Here is a 23,094-nt window from a genome sequence, read left to right as displayed (position 1 = left end):
AATAGCAAAGAGGGGGGAACCTTAGTTTTTTTATTCTTGCCACTAAGTCATGCTATTAGAGCTGATAAATTCATATGGCAATAATTTTTCTGGGTTTTATTTCCAAGCGTCCATCTTTCCTTTCCTCTTTTGATGTTTACTGAGAGAGAAGGAGAGAGGGAGTGGGGGAGGGGAAGAGAGATGGGGACAGAGTTCCCGAAGTGGGCTCTGTGCTGACACTAGAGAGTCCGATGAGGGGCTCGAACTCACGAACTTCAAGATCACAACCAGAGCCAAAGTTGGTCGCTTAACTGACTGAACCACAAATGAGCCCGTGCCCTCCCTTTCCTCTTTTGAATATGACTTCTTTCTAGATTCACAGGGTTTAACTGGGAGGAAAACAACTGGGGAAATGAACAGAGTAATAACTTTAACAGTTTTTTCCTCTTTGGGGCAATGGAGATCATTGAAAGGAGTCGTTACCATAGTAGAGCTCCTAAGAACAAAGAAACTGAAGAATTTTAATTTTAACTTTGCAAACTCATTATTTAAGATACTAGGGTACAGCCATCAACAGAAATCCAAAATGACTGTATGGAAGTGTAAGGATTATAATCATAAAATAAGCATTGAGTTAACTGTTGTTTCTGTCTAGCCCTTTATATGCCACAGTTAGCCAATGTGGAGGTCCAGTGGGACTAAAAGGTAAACAGTCTTTGCAATTTCAGTTGTCAGAAAGTTACTAATTATCACAGAAGAGAGGCTTTTGTTTTTATAGATGAAGAGGTGGCGTGACAAGTCCAGTAACCTGTCAAGATTGATCTGCTAGAAAATAGCAGCACTGTACCTGGAATCTAGGTTTTCTTCACGTCCACCTGTTCTAGGCTGCTCTACGCTAGGTACTGCCACCAATGCAGCAAGAACGTTTTTGACCATATTCAATCTGGTAGATTAACATAAAATTTTAGGGAAGGTTTTTTTAGGTTGGACTGTTTCTACAATAGTGCCGTCAGTTTTTCTTAAAACCTTTTTCAAATGTGGTTATGTTATTAACACTGAAAGGAAGTTATTTTGTTGAATTTCCTTCTCTAACACTGGTCAACAATATGCCAGTATTTGGGGGGGGGGGGTGTCTTTTTCTATGTTATACCTGGTTCCTGGGACACTTTTGCATAACATTGCATAATTTTGGATTAGAAAATTGTTGGAAATGATATTCTTTAATATTATAGCTCATAAAAGTAGTACCCATGGGGAGAGACTTCTTTTAAGACATAACTATTTTATACGTACATGTTCTTTTTCAACAGATGACATTCTTAACTAGAAGTTAACTTGATTAGGGGCGCCTGGGTGGCTCAGTCGGTTAAGCATCCGACTTCAGCTCAGGTCACGATCTCACGGTCCGTGAGTTCGAGCCCCGCGTCAGGCTCTGGGCTGATGGCTCGGAGCCTGGAGCCTGCTTCCGATTCTGTGTCTCCCTCTCTCTCTGCCCCTCCCCCATTCATGCTCTGTCTCTCTCTGTCCCAAAAATAAATAAACGTTAAAAAAAAAAAATTAAAAAAAAAAGAAGTTAACTTGATTAGCCATTTACAACAACGTGGATGGAACTGGAGGGTATTGTGCTAAGTGAAATTAGTCAAAGAAAGACAAATATATGACTTCATTTATATGTGAGATTTAAGACATAAAATAGATGAACATGAGGGAAGGGAAGCAAAAATAATGTAAAAACAGGGAGGGGGACAAAACATAAGAGATGCTTAAATATAGAGAACAAACTGAGGGTTGCTGGAGGGGCTGTGGGGGGGGTGGGCTAAATGGGTAAGGGGCACTAAGGAAGACACTTGTTGGGATGAGCACTGGGTGTTATACATAGGGGATGAATCACTGGATTCTACTCCTGAAATCATTATTTTACCATATGCTAACTAACTTGGATGTAAATTAAAAAATAAATAAAGATGTTTTGAAAAAGAACGAAAGCAAAAGAAAGAGATTTGGAAATCAAAGAAAACTAAAAAAAAAAGAAAGAAAGAAAAAGAAGTTAACTTGATTAGGGGCGCCTGGATAGCTCAGTTGGTTCAGCATTCTGACTCTAGATTTTGGCTCAGGTCATGGTCCTGGGGTCGTGGAATTGAGCCCGAGTGGGGCTCTGCACTAAGCTTGGAGCCTGCTTAAGATTCATATTCTCTTTTTCTCTCTCTCTCACTCACTGTCCCCCTCTCCCCCACTCTGCCTCTGTATCCCTCCCCCACTTGTGTGTGCTTTTGTGCTCTCTCTCTCTCAAAATTAAAAAAAAAGTTAACTTGATTTTTTTTTCTTGAGACTATTGGCAATGCTTTCTTGTCTCTGAAAGGAAAATTTTACCCCCATATTATGACACTATAAGAAATTGTGGGGGTGCCTGGGTGTCTCAGTTGGTTGAGCATCCAGCTCTTGGTGCCGGCTCAGGTCATGATCTCATAGTTCGTGGGATCGAGCCCCATGCCGGGCTCTGCACTGACACTGTGGAGCCTGCTTGGGATTCTCTCTCTCCCTCTCTCTCTGCTCCTCCCCCACTCTCTCACTCGCTCTCTCTCTCAAACTTAATAAATAAACTTAAAAAAAAAAAGAAATTGTGTATATGACCTGTGGAAAGTATATTTAATTTATATGCCATAAGATTGTAATACAAGTTTTTGTGCTCATCTAGAATTCGTATGTGTTAGTAAATCAGATCTGTGTTTTTGTGGGATGTTTTTCAGGGAACATATTTTCAATATCATAGGAGCATTTGATATTCCACGCTTTGTGTACAGTTCAGAAAGAAAAAAATTTCTTCCGTAAGTATATTGATTTTAAGGTAATTTCAGATGGACATTTCTTTCAGAAGGCATACAGCCCATGATTCATTTTTGGCCTACCTTTGTGTACTATGATAGTTATAAATAAGCATTCCTTTTTTTTTCTAGTCTATTAATGACCAACCATCCTGCACCAAATTTATTTGGGACAGCAAGAGATAAAGCAGAGCTGTTTCGTGAACGATATACTATTTTGCACCAGGTAAGCTGAGGGTAGAAAATGAGACTGTTTAAGATTAGGTAACACTCAGAGTTAATTTAAAGGATGGAATTTTGTGGTCCAAAGCTTGTTCAATAGACTGTTATTGGCCTGTGTTTGAGACCAGATGGAGGATACAATTAACAATTAACAAATGTGATGATAAAAATAGCTAACATTTATTACTGGTTTTTAACATGCTGAGCACTGTGTCCAGTATGTTACAGACATTACTTACCTCATTTAATCATTACAACATCAGTGTAGGTATAAAAGCTATTATCCTCATTTTACAGATGAGGAAACTGATACCTAGATAAATTTAGGAAATTTACCAAAGATCACATATAGTAAGTACAGACAGGATTTGAACCCAGTTCGTCTGACTCTGGAGTCCGGCCTTTACCTACTACACTATGCTAGCTTTGTGCAGTTTACAGTCTATGAAGTTAAAGACATTTGCACAAACAAGATATAAAGTAGAGTTTTATGTGCTGTAAAAGAGATATAAACAGAATGTATTCATTGGAAAAATCAGGGCCTTGGTTGCTTTGATCTTGTGAAATGGGGAAAAGGTAGTGGTAACAGTGTGAACAAAGACACAGCAAAGGGAAAGAGTGGACTCTGCAGGAAATGATAAGCAGTGGGTCCATTTTTGTGTGTAGAGGAAGGCTCGTGAAGAAGAGTAGCATGGGATTGGTTTGGAAAGGCAAGCGGGAGCCAGGTGGTCAGAGCGCTGTGGATGCCACTCTTGGCGTTTGGGACTCTGTTTTCTTGGTACAAGGAGCCTTGGAATACCAGAGAGACTCCATCACAGCTGGGTTTTTTGAGCCCTTCTCTACCAGCAGATTTGGGGATGGGTTAAGAATGTGAGAGAAGGGGCGCCTGGCTGGCTCAGTCAGTTAAGCATCCGACTTCAGCTCGGGTCATGATCTCACAGTTCGTGAGTTTGAGCTGTGTGTCAGGCTCTGTGCTGACAGCTCAGAACCTGGAGCCTGCTTCACATCCTGTGTTTCCTTCTCTCTCTCTGCCCCTCCCTTGCTCATGCTCTGTTTCTCTCTCTCAAAAAGAAATAAACATTAAAAATAAAACAACAACAAAGAATGGAAGAGAAGCCTTAGAGGAGTCTGTTATTAGTCCTGCCATAAATGATAGCTGGGGGGAAGGAAGTGGCAACGGTTGTAGACAGGGGACCACACTGGAGCAGTGGACGCCATCATTCATGGTGACAGAGTGGATGTGAAGGGGAAGGCAGAGAGTAAAGACTCAGAGATGATTAAGGTTTTGAGTCAGAGAGTAGGACAGTAGAATAACATGGTAACAAATAAGAAAAAGGGAATGTTTGGGGAAGATGATTCAGATGACACAGGTACTGTCTTAAACATTTTTGAATTAAGGTTGTCAGTGGGAAATCAGGTGAAAAGTACATATAGAGCTAAAGAAAGAGATGTGGGAAGACAGATTTAGGGGGCATCTGCCCAGAGGAGTGGATAGAACTGCAGGGATGGGTGAGACCCTATGGGGTGGTGGGGAGAGAAGGGAAGAAAGGAGAATGTGGGGGCCAGGCCAGGGTGGTGGTATACGGGAGAAGGTTTTAAGGACAGGATGGTCAGCGCGAGTAAGCTCTGAAAAAGGATGAAGAAAGTGAACCCTGAGAATGCCTGTCCTCTCCTTCCATCACCTACGTAATGTGGCCGGATCAGTCTTCCTTGATGTGTAGCTCTGATATTGTCATGATTTTGCAGTCTTTCAAGGAGGTTTACTGCCTATTGAATTAAATACAAACTATATATACTTAGTGTTTGAGATCTTCAATCGCACCTTTTTGGCCAAAACCTCTACTTTTCCTCTAATCGTACTATACTAGAGCCAAAAATGAAACATAATTATTGTTCATTTCTTCTCCTTCTTCTGTAACTTTGCTTTTATTCTTCACTCTCTGGGCTGCTCTTCCCTTCCCACTTTTCTCTGCTATTGAAACCCTCCTAACCTTCTCAAATTCCTCCTCTTTTCTGAAACTCTTCTTGATGAGTCGGCTGCAATCTCCTTCTGCCTTAAAGCACTATGTCAGTCTGTCTTGTGCATCATTTACTGGAGTTGGCCCTTCCTTGCCTTCGGGGTGCTTATCCCCGTTATGAGATGCTCCTTGTGTATTTCCTCTGCCACAGTTGCTTGGCACAATGCTGTTCACAGAGAAGATGCCCAAGTAAATACCACATTTCTTTTTTCTTTCTTTTTAAAAATTAGATTTTAAAGCCTATCATATTATTTTGGGTGTGTCACGTAACCCTTCTGAGCCTCATTTTTTCTTACCTGTGAAATGAAAGCGTTGCATTTTCGTCCATTCACATTTTTATCACAATTATCTTCCTATAAGCAAATCTGATGTTATTTTTATCCTATTTCAATATCTTTGTTTTCTATTGTCTACCAGATAAATTTCCTGACTTAGCATGTAAAGTCGGTATCGTCAGGGCTCTTTTATTGGAGGTTACAGAAACTCAAACTGACTAAAACAGAAAGAGGCATTTATTGACTTGTGGTGAGGTCTGGAGGTCCACCAGTTTCAAGCATGGCTGGATCCAGGATATCCCACGTCTTGAGGCATCTACCTGTCTCCATCTCTTGGCAATTTTATAAAAATTGATTTTACTTTCAAACAGGTTCTCCCTACAAGATGACAGAGGCCCCTAGTAGCCTCAGCTGCACTTGGAGAAAGTTCCTCTCTTCTGGTAGTTCTAGCAAAGGTCTCTTAGTGGCTCTTAGCTTGAGCCTGGACCATTCACTGGCCAAGACGTGGGGTACTTATTCACTAGGCCTATTTATAGAAGGGGGAAGAGACACCAGCCTTGCCTAAACCACATGGACCACAGGGGGGCAGGGGATATGGTTCCCCAAATAGAGGCTCCAGCTAATCTCTTGCCCTGTCTGACATTCTGCTTTGTGTACCTCAGATTCCAACTATACTACACTTTGCGTCACTTCCCAAACACTCCTTTACTCTTGTAAGTCTTTCTTGTGACACGTCCCGTCCTCTGCCTGAAATGTCTTGTCTCAGCCTCATATGGTTTCTTACTAGCAAAGTCTTATTTATCACTTAGGATCTCGTTAAATGCCCCCTTTTGCCTGGGGTCCTTTGTAGTATGGTGGCCCTCTACTTTTCTTCCTCACAAACCCCTGTGCTTTGAGGGTGACCCTTGGTTTGTTGTCTTCATACATACTTCATACTGACACTCAGTCCAGAGTGTGCTGCTGGCAGCTATACGATAGAGCTTTTTCTTTAAAGAAATTCTTTGAAATAATTTTTTTATTTTCCAAATTACACTTCTAGGTATTTGTATATTAAAACATGTGGGCTTTCAAATTTATTGAGAATAGGCAATATTAACATTCATTTAAGGACAAGATTTTGTCAGAGTACTATTTTAATGAATTTTAGTTTAAAATGTCTAATTCAGTAATTCATGTGAATCTGTCTTTTTTATAGAGGACACACAGACATGAATTATTCACTCCTCCAGTGATAGGTTCTCATCCTGATGAAACCGGAAGCAAATTCCAGGTTAGTTATTTAGGAGGCGTAAGTGTATAAGTTAAATATTTATTGCTTAATTCTTACTTATTGAAATTTAAATGAGAATGGACCACTGGTAACTGTTTAGCTAGCTAATTGACCTGTGCAATCTCACTGTTGAGAAAGACCACTGTCTGTGTCCTGGGCCCTGCAAATCTCTAATAGAAGCTACCACTTCCTTCTTTGGGATAGGCCCTGAGACACCTGGCTGGCTTGGTCGGTTAAGTGTTCGACTCTTGATCTCAGCTCAGGTCTTGATCTCAGGGTCATGAGTTCAGGTCCTGCATTGGGCTCTGCACTGGGTATGAAGTTTACTTAAAAAAAAAAAAAAAAAAAAAGCAGCAGGGAAGGAAGGCCCTGAGGCTACGGTAACCCCCAGACCGTCACTGGCCACCAACACAGATCCTTGGTCCTTCTGGTCCATTTGCTGGACATGACACTGGCTTTCTGACCAACTCTCAATGTTACCCTTCCTGCTCTCACTCAAACTCCAAAATCCTGGTCCTTGTCCAGCCCACACACTTACTCATCTAAAATGTGCTTTGTCCGTTGGAGTAAAAAGTTTACTTAAGGCACTAAGGAAATAACATTTATAGGATAAATGAGACAGCACAGACAGGCCACAGTGTTGCTGGGGCCTGAGGAAGAGGTGGGAGGGAGAATGTTTTCTGTCACATGGGCTCCTTCCACTTTTGTACTCCTATGCCCTTTGTTTACTTGTTCCAGCCACACACCTAGTCACTGTCAGCCTGGCTGTGGCTTTATTCCTGTCTTAGCACACAGAGTCCTGCCGGGAGACAGTCCTTTGCTACTTCTAGGCCCTGCCAGTTCTCTGAGGTTCCGTATAGGTTCTGAAGAGGCCCAGCCTCTTTCAAGGTTCATTACATTCTCTGCCATTACAGATCAGAAGTCATGATGAAGAGTAGTCTGATACTAAAATATAACACTACACAATGCACAAATTAAGGTTCGATGGTAGCAACATAGGAGAAAACATTTATAGTGTTTGACAGTTTCTGCTTTTAACTTTTACGAGAGAAAAAATTGTATTCACTTTTGGAAATTGACATTACTTATATTTCCCTACCAAAGACCATCTATGTGTTTTCTTATATATATTAGGTTTCCTGTGGCAACTCAGTTGCCCACAGCCCAGAAGCATTATTTCTCCTCTCCTTTTTCCCAAACTAACTTTAAGACTTAGCTAAATTATTTGGGAGACCTGGGTGGCTCAGTTGGTTAAGTGTCTGACTTTGGCTCAGGTCATGATCTCACAGTTCGTGAGTTTGAGCCCTGCATCGGGCTCTGTCCTGATAGCTTACAGCCTGGAGCCTGCTTCAGATTCTGTGTCCCCCTCTCTCTCTGCCCCTCCCTCACTCACACTCTGTCTCTCTCTCTCTCAAAAATAAATAGACATTAAAAAAAATGTTATGGGTTAATGTGATTATATCTGACTTTATTTTTCCTTCTCTATATTTTTAAAATTTTTGAGTAGTAAACAGGCAGTATTTGTAATAAAAAAAATTTTACAGACAAAAAGAAGCTTCACTTGGTAATTCCTATAAGAATGAAACATTATACACCCTTTCATTCAGCAATTCTGTTTCTGGAATTTGTAGAAGTATGTGCAACAGTTATACCCATGCACTAGGCCAAGAGAGGTGCAAGAAACATTAAGCACTGTTTTTACCAACAGAAAACTGAGCACCTTATGTGTCCTTTAATAGGAACTTGGTAACATAAATTTTTGTATATGTACTGTACATATCTATATCCATTAAAAAGAGTGAAGTATATCTATGCATAGTTAAATAAAACGATTTCTAAGAGATATTAAATTTAAAAAGTTAAGTTGTATAATATTAGTAATAATATGGTTTAATCTTTGCAAATAAAACAAAAACTGTATGTGTTTATAAATGGTATATGTATTAACATATATGTAAGACTGTGTATAGAAAAGCATCAGAAAGGATTTTTTAAAATGGTGCCCCAATTGTTACTACCTTTAACTTAAAGATAAAAATATAATGGTCAGATTGAGGATGTAAATAAATAATAATGACAACCTTTTGAAATGCTAGTATAACTTTTTAAATAGCCTACTAATTTGCAAGATGTATTGACCAAATAAATAAAATTTATATTCTTTTCTATATTTTAAAGGTAAATGTACTTATCATCATTCAGAATACAGTAGTCCCTCTTTATCCAAGGGTGATATGTTCCAAGACCCCCAGTGGATGCTTCAAAGCACAGATAGTACCAAAACCTGTATATACTATGTTTTTTCCTCTACGTACATACCTGTGATAAAGCTTAATTTATAAATTAGGCACAGTGAGAGATTAACAACAATAATAATAAAATAAAACAATTATAACAATATACTATAATAAAAGTTATGTGAATGTGGTCTCTCTGTCAAAATATCTTACTGTACTATACTCACCTTTCTTATGATGATGTGAGATGATAAAATGGCTACATGATGAGATGGGAGGTGAATGATGTAAACATGACATAGCTTTAGACTACTATTGACCTTCTGGTGATTCATCAGAAAGAAGACCATCTGCTTCCAGACCATGGTTGACAGAGGGTAACTGAAATTATGAAAAGCAAAACTGGATAAGGCGGAAACTCCTGTAATATGAGATGCGACTTCAGTGCTAAGAGCCTGAGTTGGTATTTTAGCTTTTTATAGGGTCAATTATATCTGAGTTTTATCTGATTTTCTACTCTAGGTGAAAATACTGAAATGCGCACTAAAAATTCACTTATTTATAAAAAGAGTAGTTTCTTCAAAGGACAAATTTTCAACCTTTAAGAATTTATTTTGTCTCATTTTAAGCTTAAAACGGTAGAAACCCTATTGGGCAGTACAACCAAAATTGGAGATGTGATTGTTCTTGGAATGATAACCCAGTTAAAAGAGGTAAGTTAAACTTAATAAGCATCAAACTGTTTCCAGCCTTTGGACTGATGAAATGTCAGTTCCGTATAGCATTTCTGCAGAGGGTACAGGGATGTATTCTTCACTGAAGACTCCTGCCTCAGTTACCAAGTAGCCTTTGCATCTGCATTTGGTTTCCTGAGTAGACATCAGGGAGTGTCTTTGACAGGCCGCCAGTTTGCATAGCCTGAAATTAGTCCTCAGTGACCTCTGCTGGAACTGAGAGTACTGAGTTTCTAACAAGCAAGGCTGCAGACCACATCCTGCTCCCTCAGAGAAGGACACTGTTGGCTCTCTTAGGTGGAGGCACCTGGTGAGGCCCATACGGCCACCACCGAGCATCCCTCTTGCCGTCTCTTGATCTGCAGAGGTCATTCTCCATGTCCCTCTTAGGAGTCTCAGTCTCCATCAAGTGATTAATCTGAGGCTACCAGACTAGCAAATGGAAACACGTGGGCCAGAAATTGCTAGTTTTGAGAAATCCACTGTACTCTACTGTATTCTGTTGTCAAAGTTGTCAGTATTTTAATTATTTTGTCAGAGTATCCATTTTTACATAAATGTGGACATATTCCTTTTAACTTTTTTAGGGAAAATTTTTTCTGGAAGATCCTACGGGAACCGTACAACTGGATATTAGTAAAGCTATATCCTTTATATATTTTTTAAAATTATGTTATATGAGTTGGGGATATTGATTACACACCATTCTTAAGTTAACCTATTTGGTTTCCTATTGTAACTTACGTATGATGTAAGTTACAGGAATCGAGACATAATTCTAGCCAGAGACAAAAGAAACTGTAATTCTCCCTTATTTGGAGAATCCAAACAAGTCAGTGAGGAAGTTTATACCATGCTAAGAATGATCTATACTGACATTATTACCAACCTACATCTTAGAATGGGGAAATTTAAACCTAAAATTTTTTAAGCTATGATCTACTCACAGTTTCAAATGTGAAGTCTTTGATTTATTAGTCAGAAGTCCTTTGAGCCCAGAATTTATGTTGACTTTATCACCACCTCAAGCATAGAAATAGAATTATTTTCCTCAACTGCTGTATACCAGTTCCATAGTGGTTTATACACAGAGTCATGCTTTGTCTTAGCAGAAGGTAAGTCAGTATACCTTTTGCTGTCCTCCTCATCGTTCTACAGTGAAACCATTTCTACATTGGTTAAAATGTATTAACATGATATCATTTGGGAGAACATTGTTTATAAGAGCATACTTTTGACAACATTAAAAAACTCAGACTGGTGATGGGCCTGGGGTTTCTTTTTGGGGTGATAAAAACATTCTGAAATTAGTGGTGATGGTTATACAACTTGCGAATATACTAAAAACCACTGAATTGTATACCTTAAAGGGTGAAGTGTAAGGATATGTGAATGATGTCTTAATAAAATTGAAAAAAAACCCAAACAAACCAGATTTTACTTAGGGTCATAAAGTGAGACATTTCCTAATCTTTGTACCTCATGTCTCCGTACTCTAACATGTATTGTGAAATTAAAATGAAAAGTTTTACTTCTGAGTCTGTTTCTATTTCATGACTTTTTAAAAATATAGAACTGAGACTACCTTTGGATCTGTAGCTAGGTGGGACTGGCAACCTCTGTAGTTAGTTGACAGAAGATGAGACAGCAACTTAGCATTACTGCTTTGTCTTCCATAACTTTCTTCCTTTCAGACAAGAATTGGACAAATGAAAGTGACTTGTTACTTATCTTTTTCAGGCTGGTTTGAAGATCAGGTGTTTCATGTCAATGCCTTCGGATTTCCACCCACTGAACCCTCTAGTACTACTAGGTATAAAATGTTTGGCTGAAGCCCTACAGGAATTTCATAATACTGGCAGTAGTGGTTTTAAGAGTGTGTATCATTTGTCGGTTACTCAGGCTTTGTGTCAGAATGCAAAGAGTAATAGGAAGAGTTGGAAGACTGGATTATATGTGCATCTGAAAAATAGCACGTTGATTCGTGGTTAGTTGTATTCGTATCTCCCTACCTTGGCTTTTATGGGCACGTGTTCCAGTCTTCCTGTCTCGCTTATCTATGGGGTTGATTAGAAGTTCAACTGAGGTAAGAGATAGGAAGACACTTAGAAGAATATAATTTTCATGTTAATATAAAGCCTTATTTTTCTACTAATGATTAAAAGTTACAAGAGGCAGGGGCACCTGGGTGGTTCAGTCAACTAAGTGGCTGACTTCAGCTCAGATTATGATCTCGCAGTCGTGGGTTCGAGCCCCATGTTGGGTTCTGCTGACAGCTCAGAGCCTGGAGCCTGCTTCAGATTCTGTGTCTCCCTCTCTCTCTGCCCCTCCCCCGCTCATACTCTGTGTCTCTGTCTCTCTCAAAAATAAATAAACATAAAAAAAAAAAGGTTACAAGAGGCAGATGAAAAAGCTCTTTAATGTAAGCAAAAGCATCATAATGTTAGAGCCATTCCAAAAGGACCTTCTCTGAGAAGAGAGAGTTCCCTGTCACTCAGGGTTTTTTGTTTTTGTTTTTTTTTTAATTTTTTTTAATGTTTATTTATTTTTGAAGGAGAGCGGGACAGAGTGTGAGCAGGGGAGCGGCAGAGAGAGAGGGAGACACAGAATCCAAAGTGGGCTCCAGGCTCTTAGCTGTCAGTACAGAACCTGATACGGGGCTCAAACTCACGAGCTGTGAGATCATGGCCTGAGCTGAAGTCGGATGCTTAACTGACTTGAGCCACCCAGGCACCCCTGTCACTCAGGTTTTTGAGCAGAGGCTAAACGATGGTGTAAAAGTTGTAGCTGGTGGCCTGTGGGTTGAATGTAGTCTGAAGAGCTTTCTTTCTTTTTTTCCCCTTTGAGGTATTCCCCTTTGAGGTATCTTTTGTTTCCGTTGTTTAAAAATTAAGAGATTTCTCATAAAAGTCTAGATTTCTGAGTCGTCTTGAACAACCAGATCTGGCAACATGGTCCTTGAATTCTCCCCCAGCTATCACTCTACTGCAGTGATGGCACTTTGGGCAGGACATGTCAGTGCACCCTAGCTCATACCTAGGAGGCCTCAGCTGGTTGCTGCTTCCTTATTCAGTATTCCCTTCCTGAAGCCTGTGAACATTTGAGTTTGCCACCTTTGGGGGAATTAAAGTTGCCTCCTAATCTTGAGATTCTGTCTGTGGTGAAAGTGATTTCAAGAAGTGTAAGAATTAAGATTCTAGTCCTAGTATACCTGTACAAAATCAAGGTATACAGGCCACGTTTGCTGGCTGGAAGTTACTGTCAGGGCAACTTCTCTTCCTGTTGAGGTAACCTAGGGGAAAGTGCCGTTCATGCAAATGAGGACACAAGCCCTCATCAAACTAACTCACTTTTAAGTGAATGCGTTTAGTGCCAGTTTGTGGCTTTTTACAACATGGTAGGTTTTCTTTGGGATATATTTAGAGCAAAATTTCTGTCGCTTTTGACATTTTATTTCCATACAGGCTTCAAAATTACTACTTTGGAATGAGAGGTATAATCAAGGAAGCTGACCGTGAGCAGTAACCCTTCGGTTTCAGCCTCGTACAGAGCCTGCCAGGCAGTGGAGACGATAGGGGGCAGTGCAGAGTAGTGCACAAAGCTCTGGCTCTGGCTCTCAGACAGGGTCTGAAACTGAGCACTTGCATCTGTTAACTGGGACGGGCCACAGGCAAATCACTTAACCCTCCTGAACCTTGTTTTTTTCTCTTTTGTAAAATAAAGAAAATAAAATCTCCTAAAATGAGGTTTTTTAAGGATTTAAGATTGTAATCTGAGATATGTTTATATATGTACATAATTTACTTAGGAACCACATCATCCATCCATCCATCCATCCATCCATCCATCCATCCAAGGAGAGAGTTTCTTTTTATGTGTGACTATGCATGTTTATATCCTTTTTTTTTGACATTAATAATGGACACATACATTGCTTTGTAACATCCAAATTTTTATAATTCTGCCATGTATGTTAGTCTCTGTAGACCTCCTTAATCCCTTAGAACAAATTTCTAAACATGGAATTGTTCGGTTAAATGGTTAGTACTTATTTTGAGCACTTTTATTAGATATTGTTTAAATCAAATGTGCATTCCTCCTACTTTCAATTACATAGGAAGTTTAATGTTTGCTTTAGTCGGTTTTAAAAGACACAGAAGCAGCCTATTAAGTATTTATTCACTGCTTCTGTTTTTCTTATTTTAGGGCATTTAAATAAACTTATTTGCTTTTTAAGTGCTACAAATAGTACATTTTCATGGCACTATTTACACTGATGGGAAAATAACCTCATTAGGTAGAAAGAAACTAAATTTGTAAAATTATTAGAAAAACATCTCCAACATGGGGCTGGCTCAGTCAGTAGAGCATATGACTCTTGATCTCGAGGTTGTGGGTTTGAGCTCCATGCTGGGTGTAGAGATTACTTAAAAATAAAATCTTTAAGAAAAAGAAAGAAAGAAAAACATCTCCAACAGAATATAGGATAGAAGCTAATAATTATGTCATAATTACCTAGGGCATACTATGGAAATATTAATTTTTTTGGAGGGCCTTCTAATACATCTGTGAAGACTTCTGCAAAACTAAAACAACTAGAAGAAGAGAATAAAGATGCAATGTTTGTGTTTATATCTGACGTTTGGTTAGACCAAGGAGAAGTGTTGGGAAAACTTCACACCATGTTTTCTGGTGGGTGCCATTCTTTTCTACCCTTTTAAACTCGAACGAGGGTTCATGTCTTAAAACTAAATTGTTAAAAATGCATCTTTTTGAGTAGTCTATTTTCCTGTAAATGTTGATTCAGCAGTGAGATATTCTAAATGAGCCTATCTTAAAAAACTTAAATTTTTACATTTGAAAAATAATTGTGCATGCGTATGTGTGTTCATGAGAGCTAAGAATTAATCCTAAGTATAGCATAAGAATGGATAAGAGCTTGGGTTTGGAGTCTGACAGAACTGGGTTTATTTATTTATTTTTTAATGTTTATTTATTTATTTATTTATTTTGAGGAATGGGGGGTAGAGAATCCCAAGCAGGCTCCACGCTGTCAGTGCAGAGCCCAAGTCAGGGCTCTATCTCATGAACCTGGAGATCATAATCTGAGCTGAAACCAAGAATCATATGTTCAACTGATTGAGCCACTCAGAACTGGGTTTAAATTGCAGCCTGATACCTTGGGCAGGTTACTTAATCTCTCTCTCAGTTTATAGGGATGTTGTCAGAATCAAGCTATTACAGGGCCTGGCATATAGTAAGTGTTCAATAAATGGGCAGTATTGTTACTATTGTCTAAAAATACTGGTTATTAAAATAAGGTATTATTAAACTAGTAACTTTTTGTTATTAAAAACTCATGGTTAGGGGCTCCTGGCTGGCTCAGTCAGTGGAGCATGTGACTCTTGATCTCAGGGTTTTGAGTTCAAGTCCCATGTTGGGCCCAAAGTTTACTTAGGAAACAAAACAAACAAAAGAAAAACCTCATGGTTAAAGGGTTTTTAATCTGATTTCTAGACTAGAAAAGTGATATTCATTTTATTCTCTTATTTTTAGGTTATTCACCAGCACCTCCAACCTGCTTTATTCTGTGTGGTAATTTTTCATCTGCACCATATGGAAAAAATCAAGTTCAAGCTTTGAAAGGTATTGAAGGTCTATTGAATAAATGTTTCTACATTTAGATAAATGAAATTGATAAGAAATGATCTATAATATTTTAATTTCATTTAAAAGATGTAGAGTTGTAGCTAAGCAAATATAATTTGACTTTTATGTGCATTAAATGCAAATTAAATTTAATGTCCCTTTAAAATTTTAGATTCCTTAAAAACTTTGGCAGACATAATATGTGAATATCCAAATATCCACCAAAGGTAATGATTTCTATTGCTATATTTTTAAAAGTTTTTTAAAAAACAAACAAAAAGTGAATTCTAAATTTTATATCCATGATTATTAAGAAATGAACAAAAGTTTGAGAAAATTAGTATGCTAAGAAAAAATTATCCTCACATATCATGATAATGTATGTTATACTATACTAGAGATTTATAGTGAAAAATATTGAAAAGGAAAGAGTGATACTTTCAACTATATTTTTAATTTCTTGGTGACAGTACTTTGTCTAGAGCTGTACTCTTCAATATGATGGTCACTAGCCACATGTGTCTCTTTAAATTTAAATTATTTAGAGGTTCCTGGGTGGCTCAGTCAGTTCAGTGTCCAGACTCTTGATTTCGGCTCAGGTCATGATCTCACCACTGCGAGATCGAGCCCTGCGGCTCTGCGCTGGGGTGGAGCCTGCTTAAGTTTCTCTTCCCCTCTACCCCTCCCCCACTTTCTCTCTAGCACTCTCTCTGTCTCTCAAAAAAAATTAAAGTTAAATGATTTAAAGTTAAATATAATTAAAAATTCACTCACACTAGCCACAGTTCAAGCACTCAATAACTGGACAGTGCACATGGAGACATTTCCATCACTGCAGAAAGGTCTGCTGGACAGTGGTAGTCTGGAGACTTAGTTCATTTATTAAAATGCATGAAATTTAAAAAATATTAAAAATTATTATTTAATTCAAGGCAGTAACTCGTCTTTAGACTACTGGATAGTGTTGCAATAATTTTTTTTTTTAATGAATTATATTGAATTTTGCTACAGTAGTCGATTTGTGTTTGTTCCTGGTCCAGAGGATCCTGGATTTGGTTCCATCTTACCAAGGTAAGTTGTGTTTAGATTCTTCTAACAGTTAAAAATATTTTGTCAAATTTAAAAATATATCCTACACCACATAAATTGTTTCTATAGGCCACCACTTGCTGAAAGCATCACTGATGAATTCAGACAAAGAGTACCATTTTCAATTTTTACTACCAATCCTTGCAGGTAAATATTACCATTTTGTGTTATGCTTTTTTTCGTTTCATTTCAAAACTAACTTGCCTCTTAAACTTTGTCTCCGAACTTTGACTACTATGAGGTAAATATAAAGAGAAAATTTCTCTTTATTTTAGGTTTCTCAAAACTTTAGAAATATTTTATCACTGGGCACCTGGGTGGCTCACTCAGTTGAGCTTCTGACTTTGGCTTAGGTCATGATCTCACAGTTTGTGGGTTCGAGCCCCACATCGGGCTCTCTGCTGTCAGGGACGAGCCTGCTCGAGATTCTCTCTCCTTTTCTCTCTCTGCCCCTCCCTAACTCATGCTTTCTCTCTCAAAATAAATAAATAAACTTAAAAAAATAAAATTAAAAATATTTTATCACTATTGAATTCACTGATAATGAATTTAGAAGCTGAAAAACAGATGGAGATTTAAAAATCGATATTCTCATTACACATCCTTTAAGAAAAGCTACAATGGAAGAGTGAAACAGATTAGGTGTTACTGCACATGCCACTTACTATAGTCAGAGGTTACAGTCCTTGGTTCTCTCTTTTCTGCCTGCATTCACTCTTTTGGTGACCTTAGCTACTCCCAAAGCTCTGCCATCTGTGTATTGACAACTCCCACATTTACATCTTCAGCTCAAACCTTTCTCCCAGACTCCAGACTTATGCATCCAGATGCCTGCTCATCATCCCCCATGTATGTCTAGTAGACAGCCTCACACTGAGCTTCTCATCTACTTCCCACCCGTCAGCTCCCAACCTGTTCTGTACTCTTCCTCATCAGAGTTCATGGCACCTTAGTCCTGCCAGTCACTCGAGCCAAAACTTTTTGGGTTTCTCTCACATGTAGTGTTTCAGGAAGTCCTTCAAAAATGTGAAGGAAGACCAAAATATATGCAGAATCTGGCCACCTGTCACCGCCTCTGTGACCCTCTACCATCTGCTCTAGCCTGGATTACTGTAATAGCCTGCTCGTTGGTCTCGAGCGTCTACCCCTGCCCCTCAGTAGTCTGTTCTTAACACTGTGTTAGAGTGATCCTCTGACACATAAGCATGTCACCTCCGCCTTACTGATCCTGAAATTTGGGCGCTCCTCGTGCCATTCAGTAACAGCCCATATCCTTGCAGTGGTAGTCAGGGCCCAGCATGATCTGGCCTCCTATTCCTGCTCCTCTCTTCCTCATTTATTCCAGTCACCACAGCCTCCTCTCTGTTCCTCAGACATGCCAGCCATGCTCTGTCTCGGGGCCTCTGCTGTAGCCGCTCCCTCTGCCTGTCCTGTGTTCCTCCTTTGCCTGCAGTGTTCTTCCTCTGCATATCTGCTTGCCTCTCTCACCTCCTTCACGTCTGTGCTCAAATCAGACTCCATTATCAGCCCTACCTATTTTCATCATCCTGTTTAATCCTCCAGCCATCTAGCCCTTCTTACCTCACAAATGATCCCTGATAGCCTGTTTTTCTTTTTCCCATACACTTAGTCATCTCCTAACATCCCATATAATTATCATGTTTATTGATATTTTTTCTGACTGCCCTCCCTCCATTAGAATATAAACTGCATCAGGGCTGGGATCTTTTTGTTTTGTTCACTCATCCCTACGATAGTGCTGGACACATACGGAGAGCTCAGTAAATTACGGTCGAATGAATGGAAGGATAGAGTCCAGCTGAATTTTTGCTGTGGTAAACGATGGGTAGTGGGAATAGCTTTGTATCATAAAACATTTTGCCTTTTAAACTATCTCCTTTTTTTTTTTTGCTGAGGAAGTCAAATTCAACTACTGCTTTCATTTCAGAATTCAGTACTGTACACAAGAAATTATTGTCTTCCGTGAGGACTTAGTGAATAAAATGTGCAGAAACTGTGTCCGCTTCCCTAGTAGCAATTTGGATATTCCTAATCATGTAAGTTAAGAGTCTTCTTTATTAAGCTATCATAAGTGTTGCATTATATAAAATACTGTTAAGTCACTTAATAATTTGACCTTTTATGTTTATGGTTCAAACTACTTTTGCCAGTAAGTTAATTTTTGTTACTAAGTCAGTGTTTCTCAACTTTCTCACTGAAGTATCCCCTAATGGGCAGAGGGAAGCCTAGAATGAACCAGAAATTTCTTTGAGTCTTCCTGCTTTGCCTTAAAACTCCTAAATCTTACGTTGTACTTCAAAATATATATGTATTTATTTTAAAAAGTATTTACCTCGGGGCACCTGGGTGTCTCAGTTGGTTAAGCGTCCGACTTCGGCTCAGGCCATGATCTCATGGTTCATGAGTTCAAGCCCCACGTCGGGCTCTGTGCTGACAGCTTGGAGCCTGGAGCCTGTGTCTCCTCTCTCTGACCCTGCCCCACTCCTTCTCTGTCTCTTAAAAATAAAATAAACATTAAAAAAAATACTTTTTTTAATGTTTACCTCATCACGTTCATTATTTTATATGATCTGTCCACATCGGGAGGGTATGTAATGTTTATCTTGTAGCTTCAGGGTTCCCTGAAGTGGTACATGGATCCCCATGTACCATTTTGGGAAATGTGGAGGTACATCTTACAGAGCATTTTTAGTATTTATTTTATAATATTTAAAGTTTATGTAGGCTACGTATCTATTCTTGGCATTACTCAAGCTGTGGAATTATTTTTAGATGAACATAATTAATAACTGAGTTTATTATACAGTTAAAAGTACAACTGTTCCAGTGTGACTACTTTGGGGGAGTAGCTTTTATGATAAGTGGTGTTAAATGAAAACTTACAGATTTTTTCCTAAAATACAGGATAGCTTATTTCATTTCATATCAGTGTTTCTCAAAGTTCTGTGATTTAAACTTCTCCTAATTGTTTCTCAAATTTTCTAAGTCCTTCTGGTAATTGAGATTTAATGTAAAGTTACTTGTTAGCAATTTTAACTTTTACAAATGAGCTGAAGTTTGTTTTATATTATTCTTTTGTAGTTTGTAAAGACGATCTTATCCCAAGGACACCTGACCCCTCTCCCCCTCTATGTCTGCCCAGTGTACTGGGCATATGACTATGCTCTGAGAGTGTACCCTGTGCCTGATCTCCTGGTCATTGCAGACAAATACGATCCTTTCACTGTGACCAATACAGAATGCCTCTGTATGAACCCGGTAAGAACGTCATCAACCTTATATGGGCATAGTTTGTCAAGACTGGAGTGTTATTTCTTTAAATTTAAAAATTTAGTAAAATCACTGTTAGGAGTAAAAATATGCTATTAAGGAAACATTGAATTAATGTGGTACACACAGAAAGTTCTCCAACTTTCAGGATAGCATGTGACTGTAAAGTAATGTAACTTAAAAAAAAGAATACACCAAAGCTTATAAATCCAAATGAGTATTTTTCCCCTTCAAGGTAACTTACCTTAGGATTCCTTTCTGGGAATTGCTTTCAGAGCCTGTATCTCATTCTCTTTAAATATTTTAATGTCCTTTGTGGATGATTTTGACTTTTGGAAATTTGTGCAAGTCCCAGAAACCTAAGCTGGATGAATGTGGGAATTCTTACTCGGACACAATTTCTACAGAAGTAGAATTGCCTTTTCATATTTGGGGAATTACTGCATAAACATTGTTGATGTGATACAAACTATCTTCAGTAGTGATTTTTACTTTGTATTCTTCATTGATTCTTATGAATGTTAGACCTATTTTAATACTTTTTTGTTTTGTCTAGGCCATTTCTAGAAACATCATGACTTACTATTGGTTACTGCTTTCCTCAAACACTCATTTATTTTGTCCAGCTTCCTCTAAGACAGGGTTTCTTTTTTTTTTTTTTTTTTAAAATTTTTTTTTCAACGTTTTTTATTTATTGTTGGGACAGAGAGAGACAGAGCATGAACGGGGGAGGGGCAGAGAGAGAGGGAGACACAGAATCGGAAACAGGCTCCAGGCTCCGAGCCATCAGCCCAGAGCCTGACGCGGGGCTCGAACTCACGGACCGCGAGATCGTGACCTGGCTGAAGTCGGACGCTTAACCGACTGCGCCGCCCAGGCGCCCCAAAGACAGGGTTTCTTAACCATGCAACTGTTGACATTTTGAACCAAAGAATTTTTTGTTGGGGAGCACTGTCCTGTGCGTCAGAAGGGTACTTAGCAGCATCCTTGACCTCTCCCCACTAGATGCCAGTAGCAGCCCCCAGTTATTAACAGTGGGAAATGCCTCAGGATATTTGCCAAATGTCCCCTTGGGGGGACACAATTTTCTGTGGTTGAGAACTGCTCTGAGGAGGGGCACAGTCAACAATTTGGTTTCACTGTTTGAAATTTGTGGCCTGATTTTTTTAGAACCTTTATTCACTTTTCCAATATGCTTTCACAATGAGGCTATTTCTTATTTAAATTTTACTCTTTGGGTGTTCTCATAGTTAATGCTTTATTTGATAACACCTTATTTCTGAATTTTTCCACTTTCTCATCCGGTAGGCCAGTAAACAGCCCTCTCTACATCATTCTGTCCTTTTTTACCTTACTTATACCTTTTGGGCAAGCCCCAAACTTGCCTTTGACATTGCTCCATCCCTTCTTGACACTTCCACTAACAAATGCCTGCAACAGGCCAGACATTGAGTTGGTGCCAGGCACACAGAGACTGAAACAAAAAGACCATCTCTGCCCTAGAGTTTAGTAGTGGACGCATTGTGGGATTACTGCTCAGTTGCTTTGGGGGCACCTGAGAGGGGCGTCAACCTAGATTTTTCACTGGAGGGAGAGAGGGGCAGGAAAACTTTCTTCAACATGATGTTTGCGTGTCTTATATGTGTATGTAGCATTGCACAGTACAGCATTTCTTACACTAGGTAGAGCCACCCTAAGCATTTCCAGATACATGTTAGTAGAAGACAGTCTAGCCAACTTGAAAGACTTTTGCTTCAGGTGGAGCCATTTTATAATAATATCTTATCTCAGCAAAGATCGGGGGGAAAAACATCTGTCTCATTACTTTATAGTCACATCTTACAACTTTCTTTTTAAGTCATGAGCAAGGAGTTTGATTTTAAAAGTAGGAATTCGGGGCGCCTGGGTGGCTCAGTTGGTTAAGCGGCCGACTTCGGCTCAGGTCACGATCTCACGGTCCGTGAGTTCGAGCCCCGCGTCGGGCTCTGTGCTGACAGCTCAGAGCCTGGAGCCTGTTTCAAATTCTGTGTCTCCCTCTCTCTGACCCTCCCCCGTTCATGCTCTGTCTCTCTCTGTCTCAAAAATAAATAAATGTTAAAAAAAATTTAAAAAAATAAAAAAATAAAAGTAGGAATTCTTTTTAGAACAGTTGAGTGTTCACTTACAGGCATTTTTTTCTCCCAAAGGGATCTTTTCCAAGAAGTGGATTTTCATTCAAAGTTTTTTATCCATCCAGTAAGATAGTAGAAGACAGGTAAGTGTACCCCCAGAAACAGCAAGAAGGAGGTGTCTTTTAGCAGTGTAGTGCTAAAAATCACAAGTCCCGTAGGTGTGCTGAGGTTTTTAAAAATATCTGTAATTGTCTTTTGGAATATTCTAGGCTGAATTTCTGGTCATGCTGTGGGACATAGAATTGTATGTACTTGATGGCACATTTGTGATAAAACAGATTAAGAACGGTTTTCTGAGGAATATCTCAGAACAGCTCTGGAGCTGGGTTAGTTCTTTTATAGGCTGACTTCTGATGACATCATTATTCAGAGAGGTCAGCCCCACCCTCCACATGGTTGATTCTCAAAACCTAGGTAATCTGCCTTAAATTGGCAGCAAACAAGTGTGGGGGGGCGGGGACTGGATGTGTGTGTGGTGATGGTGAGGGGTTGGGATTGGGAGGCTGTCTTGGGAAAAAAGAATAATAACCTGGGAAGGCAGTGGTTTTCAAAGGGTGATCTATAGACCACTCTCATCCAAATCTTCTGGGATCCTTGTTAAAAATGTTGTTTCTGGGGTGTGGAGCATAGGTGGCCCAGTTGGTTTAAGTGACCAATTCTTGATTTCAGCTCAGGTCATGATCTGAGGGTTCGGGGGTTTGAGCCCTGCATTGGGCTCTGTGCTGACGGCGCACGGCCTGATTGGGATCCTCTGTCTCCCAAAATAAATTAACATTTAAAAACAAAACAAAAAAGTTTCTTACTTACCCTGGCCCAGGAGATACCATGGTCATGAAAGTGGTTTTCCCAGGGCAAGGCTTATCCATTGCACTCCGGATGTGCCAATCCCTGCGATGTCCCTGAATGTGGGAAGCCCGGCTGCATAATTTGTGGCAGTGGGGAACTGCTTTTGTGTTCCCCGCTGGAGGTGGGAACTTAATCCAGGATTAAGCTGGAACTTAATCCTGTTAAGTTCCAGGATTCTGCTCCAGACCTATCAAATGTCTCTAGAGCCCAAGAATATGCATTTTTGACCCTATTTCTCTTGGCTTCGGGCATCCTAACATGCGATTTCTCGGTTAATCATATTTTGAAAATGCTCCCACATTCAGATAAGAACAAGTGAGCAAGTAACTGCCTTCTGGGTTCTCGTCAGAGAATATAATCTTGAACACACAGCCCAGTTGTCTTTCATTTTTAGTGGGCAATTAACGTATTTACTCAAATAAAAACAAACATGAGTACATGATAAAGATTTCGATGTTTAAAAGTATAAAATTGGAAAGGAAAAATACATA

At 39.2% G+C, this 23,094-nt stretch overlaps 1 protein-coding gene and 1 non-coding gene across 4 annotated transcripts in view; both read left to right on the top strand.

Annotated features, from left to right (window-relative positions):
• POLE2 (DNA polymerase epsilon 2, accessory subunit) overlaps nucleotides 1-23,094 on the top strand; it is a 31,307-nt gene that overhangs the window by 5,119 nt on the left and 3,094 nt on the right. For all 3 annotated transcript variants that reach the window (XM_042943105.1, XM_042943106.1, XM_042943104.1), the window contains exons 4-18: nucleotides 2,727-2,804; nucleotides 2,934-3,027; nucleotides 6,512-6,586; nucleotides 9,453-9,536; nucleotides 10,145-10,201; nucleotides 10,624-10,672; nucleotides 11,298-11,370; nucleotides 14,077-14,249; nucleotides 15,114-15,203; nucleotides 15,379-15,433; nucleotides 16,218-16,277; nucleotides 16,365-16,442; nucleotides 18,244-18,352; nucleotides 19,398-19,574; nucleotides 21,773-21,840. In XM_042943105.1, coding sequence (XP_042799039.1) covers nucleotides 2,727-2,804; nucleotides 2,934-3,027; nucleotides 6,512-6,586; nucleotides 9,453-9,536; nucleotides 10,145-10,201; nucleotides 10,624-10,672; nucleotides 11,298-11,370; nucleotides 14,077-14,249; nucleotides 15,114-15,203; nucleotides 15,379-15,433; nucleotides 16,218-16,277; nucleotides 16,365-16,442; nucleotides 18,244-18,352; nucleotides 19,398-19,574; nucleotides 21,773-21,840 — 1,320 coding nt within the window. The remainder of the gene's footprint in view (nucleotides 1-2,726; nucleotides 2,805-2,933; nucleotides 3,028-6,511; nucleotides 6,587-9,452; nucleotides 9,537-10,144; nucleotides 10,202-10,623; nucleotides 10,673-11,297; nucleotides 11,371-14,076; nucleotides 14,250-15,113; nucleotides 15,204-15,378; nucleotides 15,434-16,217; nucleotides 16,278-16,364; nucleotides 16,443-18,243; nucleotides 18,353-19,397; nucleotides 19,575-21,772; nucleotides 21,841-23,094) is intronic.
• LOC122223428 lies at nucleotides 22,557-22,718 on the top strand. Its single transcript, XR_006204302.1, has one exon. It is a non-coding gene; the product is annotated as a U1 spliceosomal RNA (small nuclear RNA).

The sequence above is a fragment of the Panthera leo genome, chromosome B3 (assembly GCF_018350215.1).
Source record: "Panthera leo isolate Ple1 chromosome B3, P.leo_Ple1_pat1.1, whole genome shotgun sequence".
NCBI lineage: Eukaryota > Metazoa > Chordata > Mammalia > Carnivora > Felidae > Panthera > Panthera leo.
This window is presented reverse-complemented; position numbering and strand designations above follow the sequence as displayed.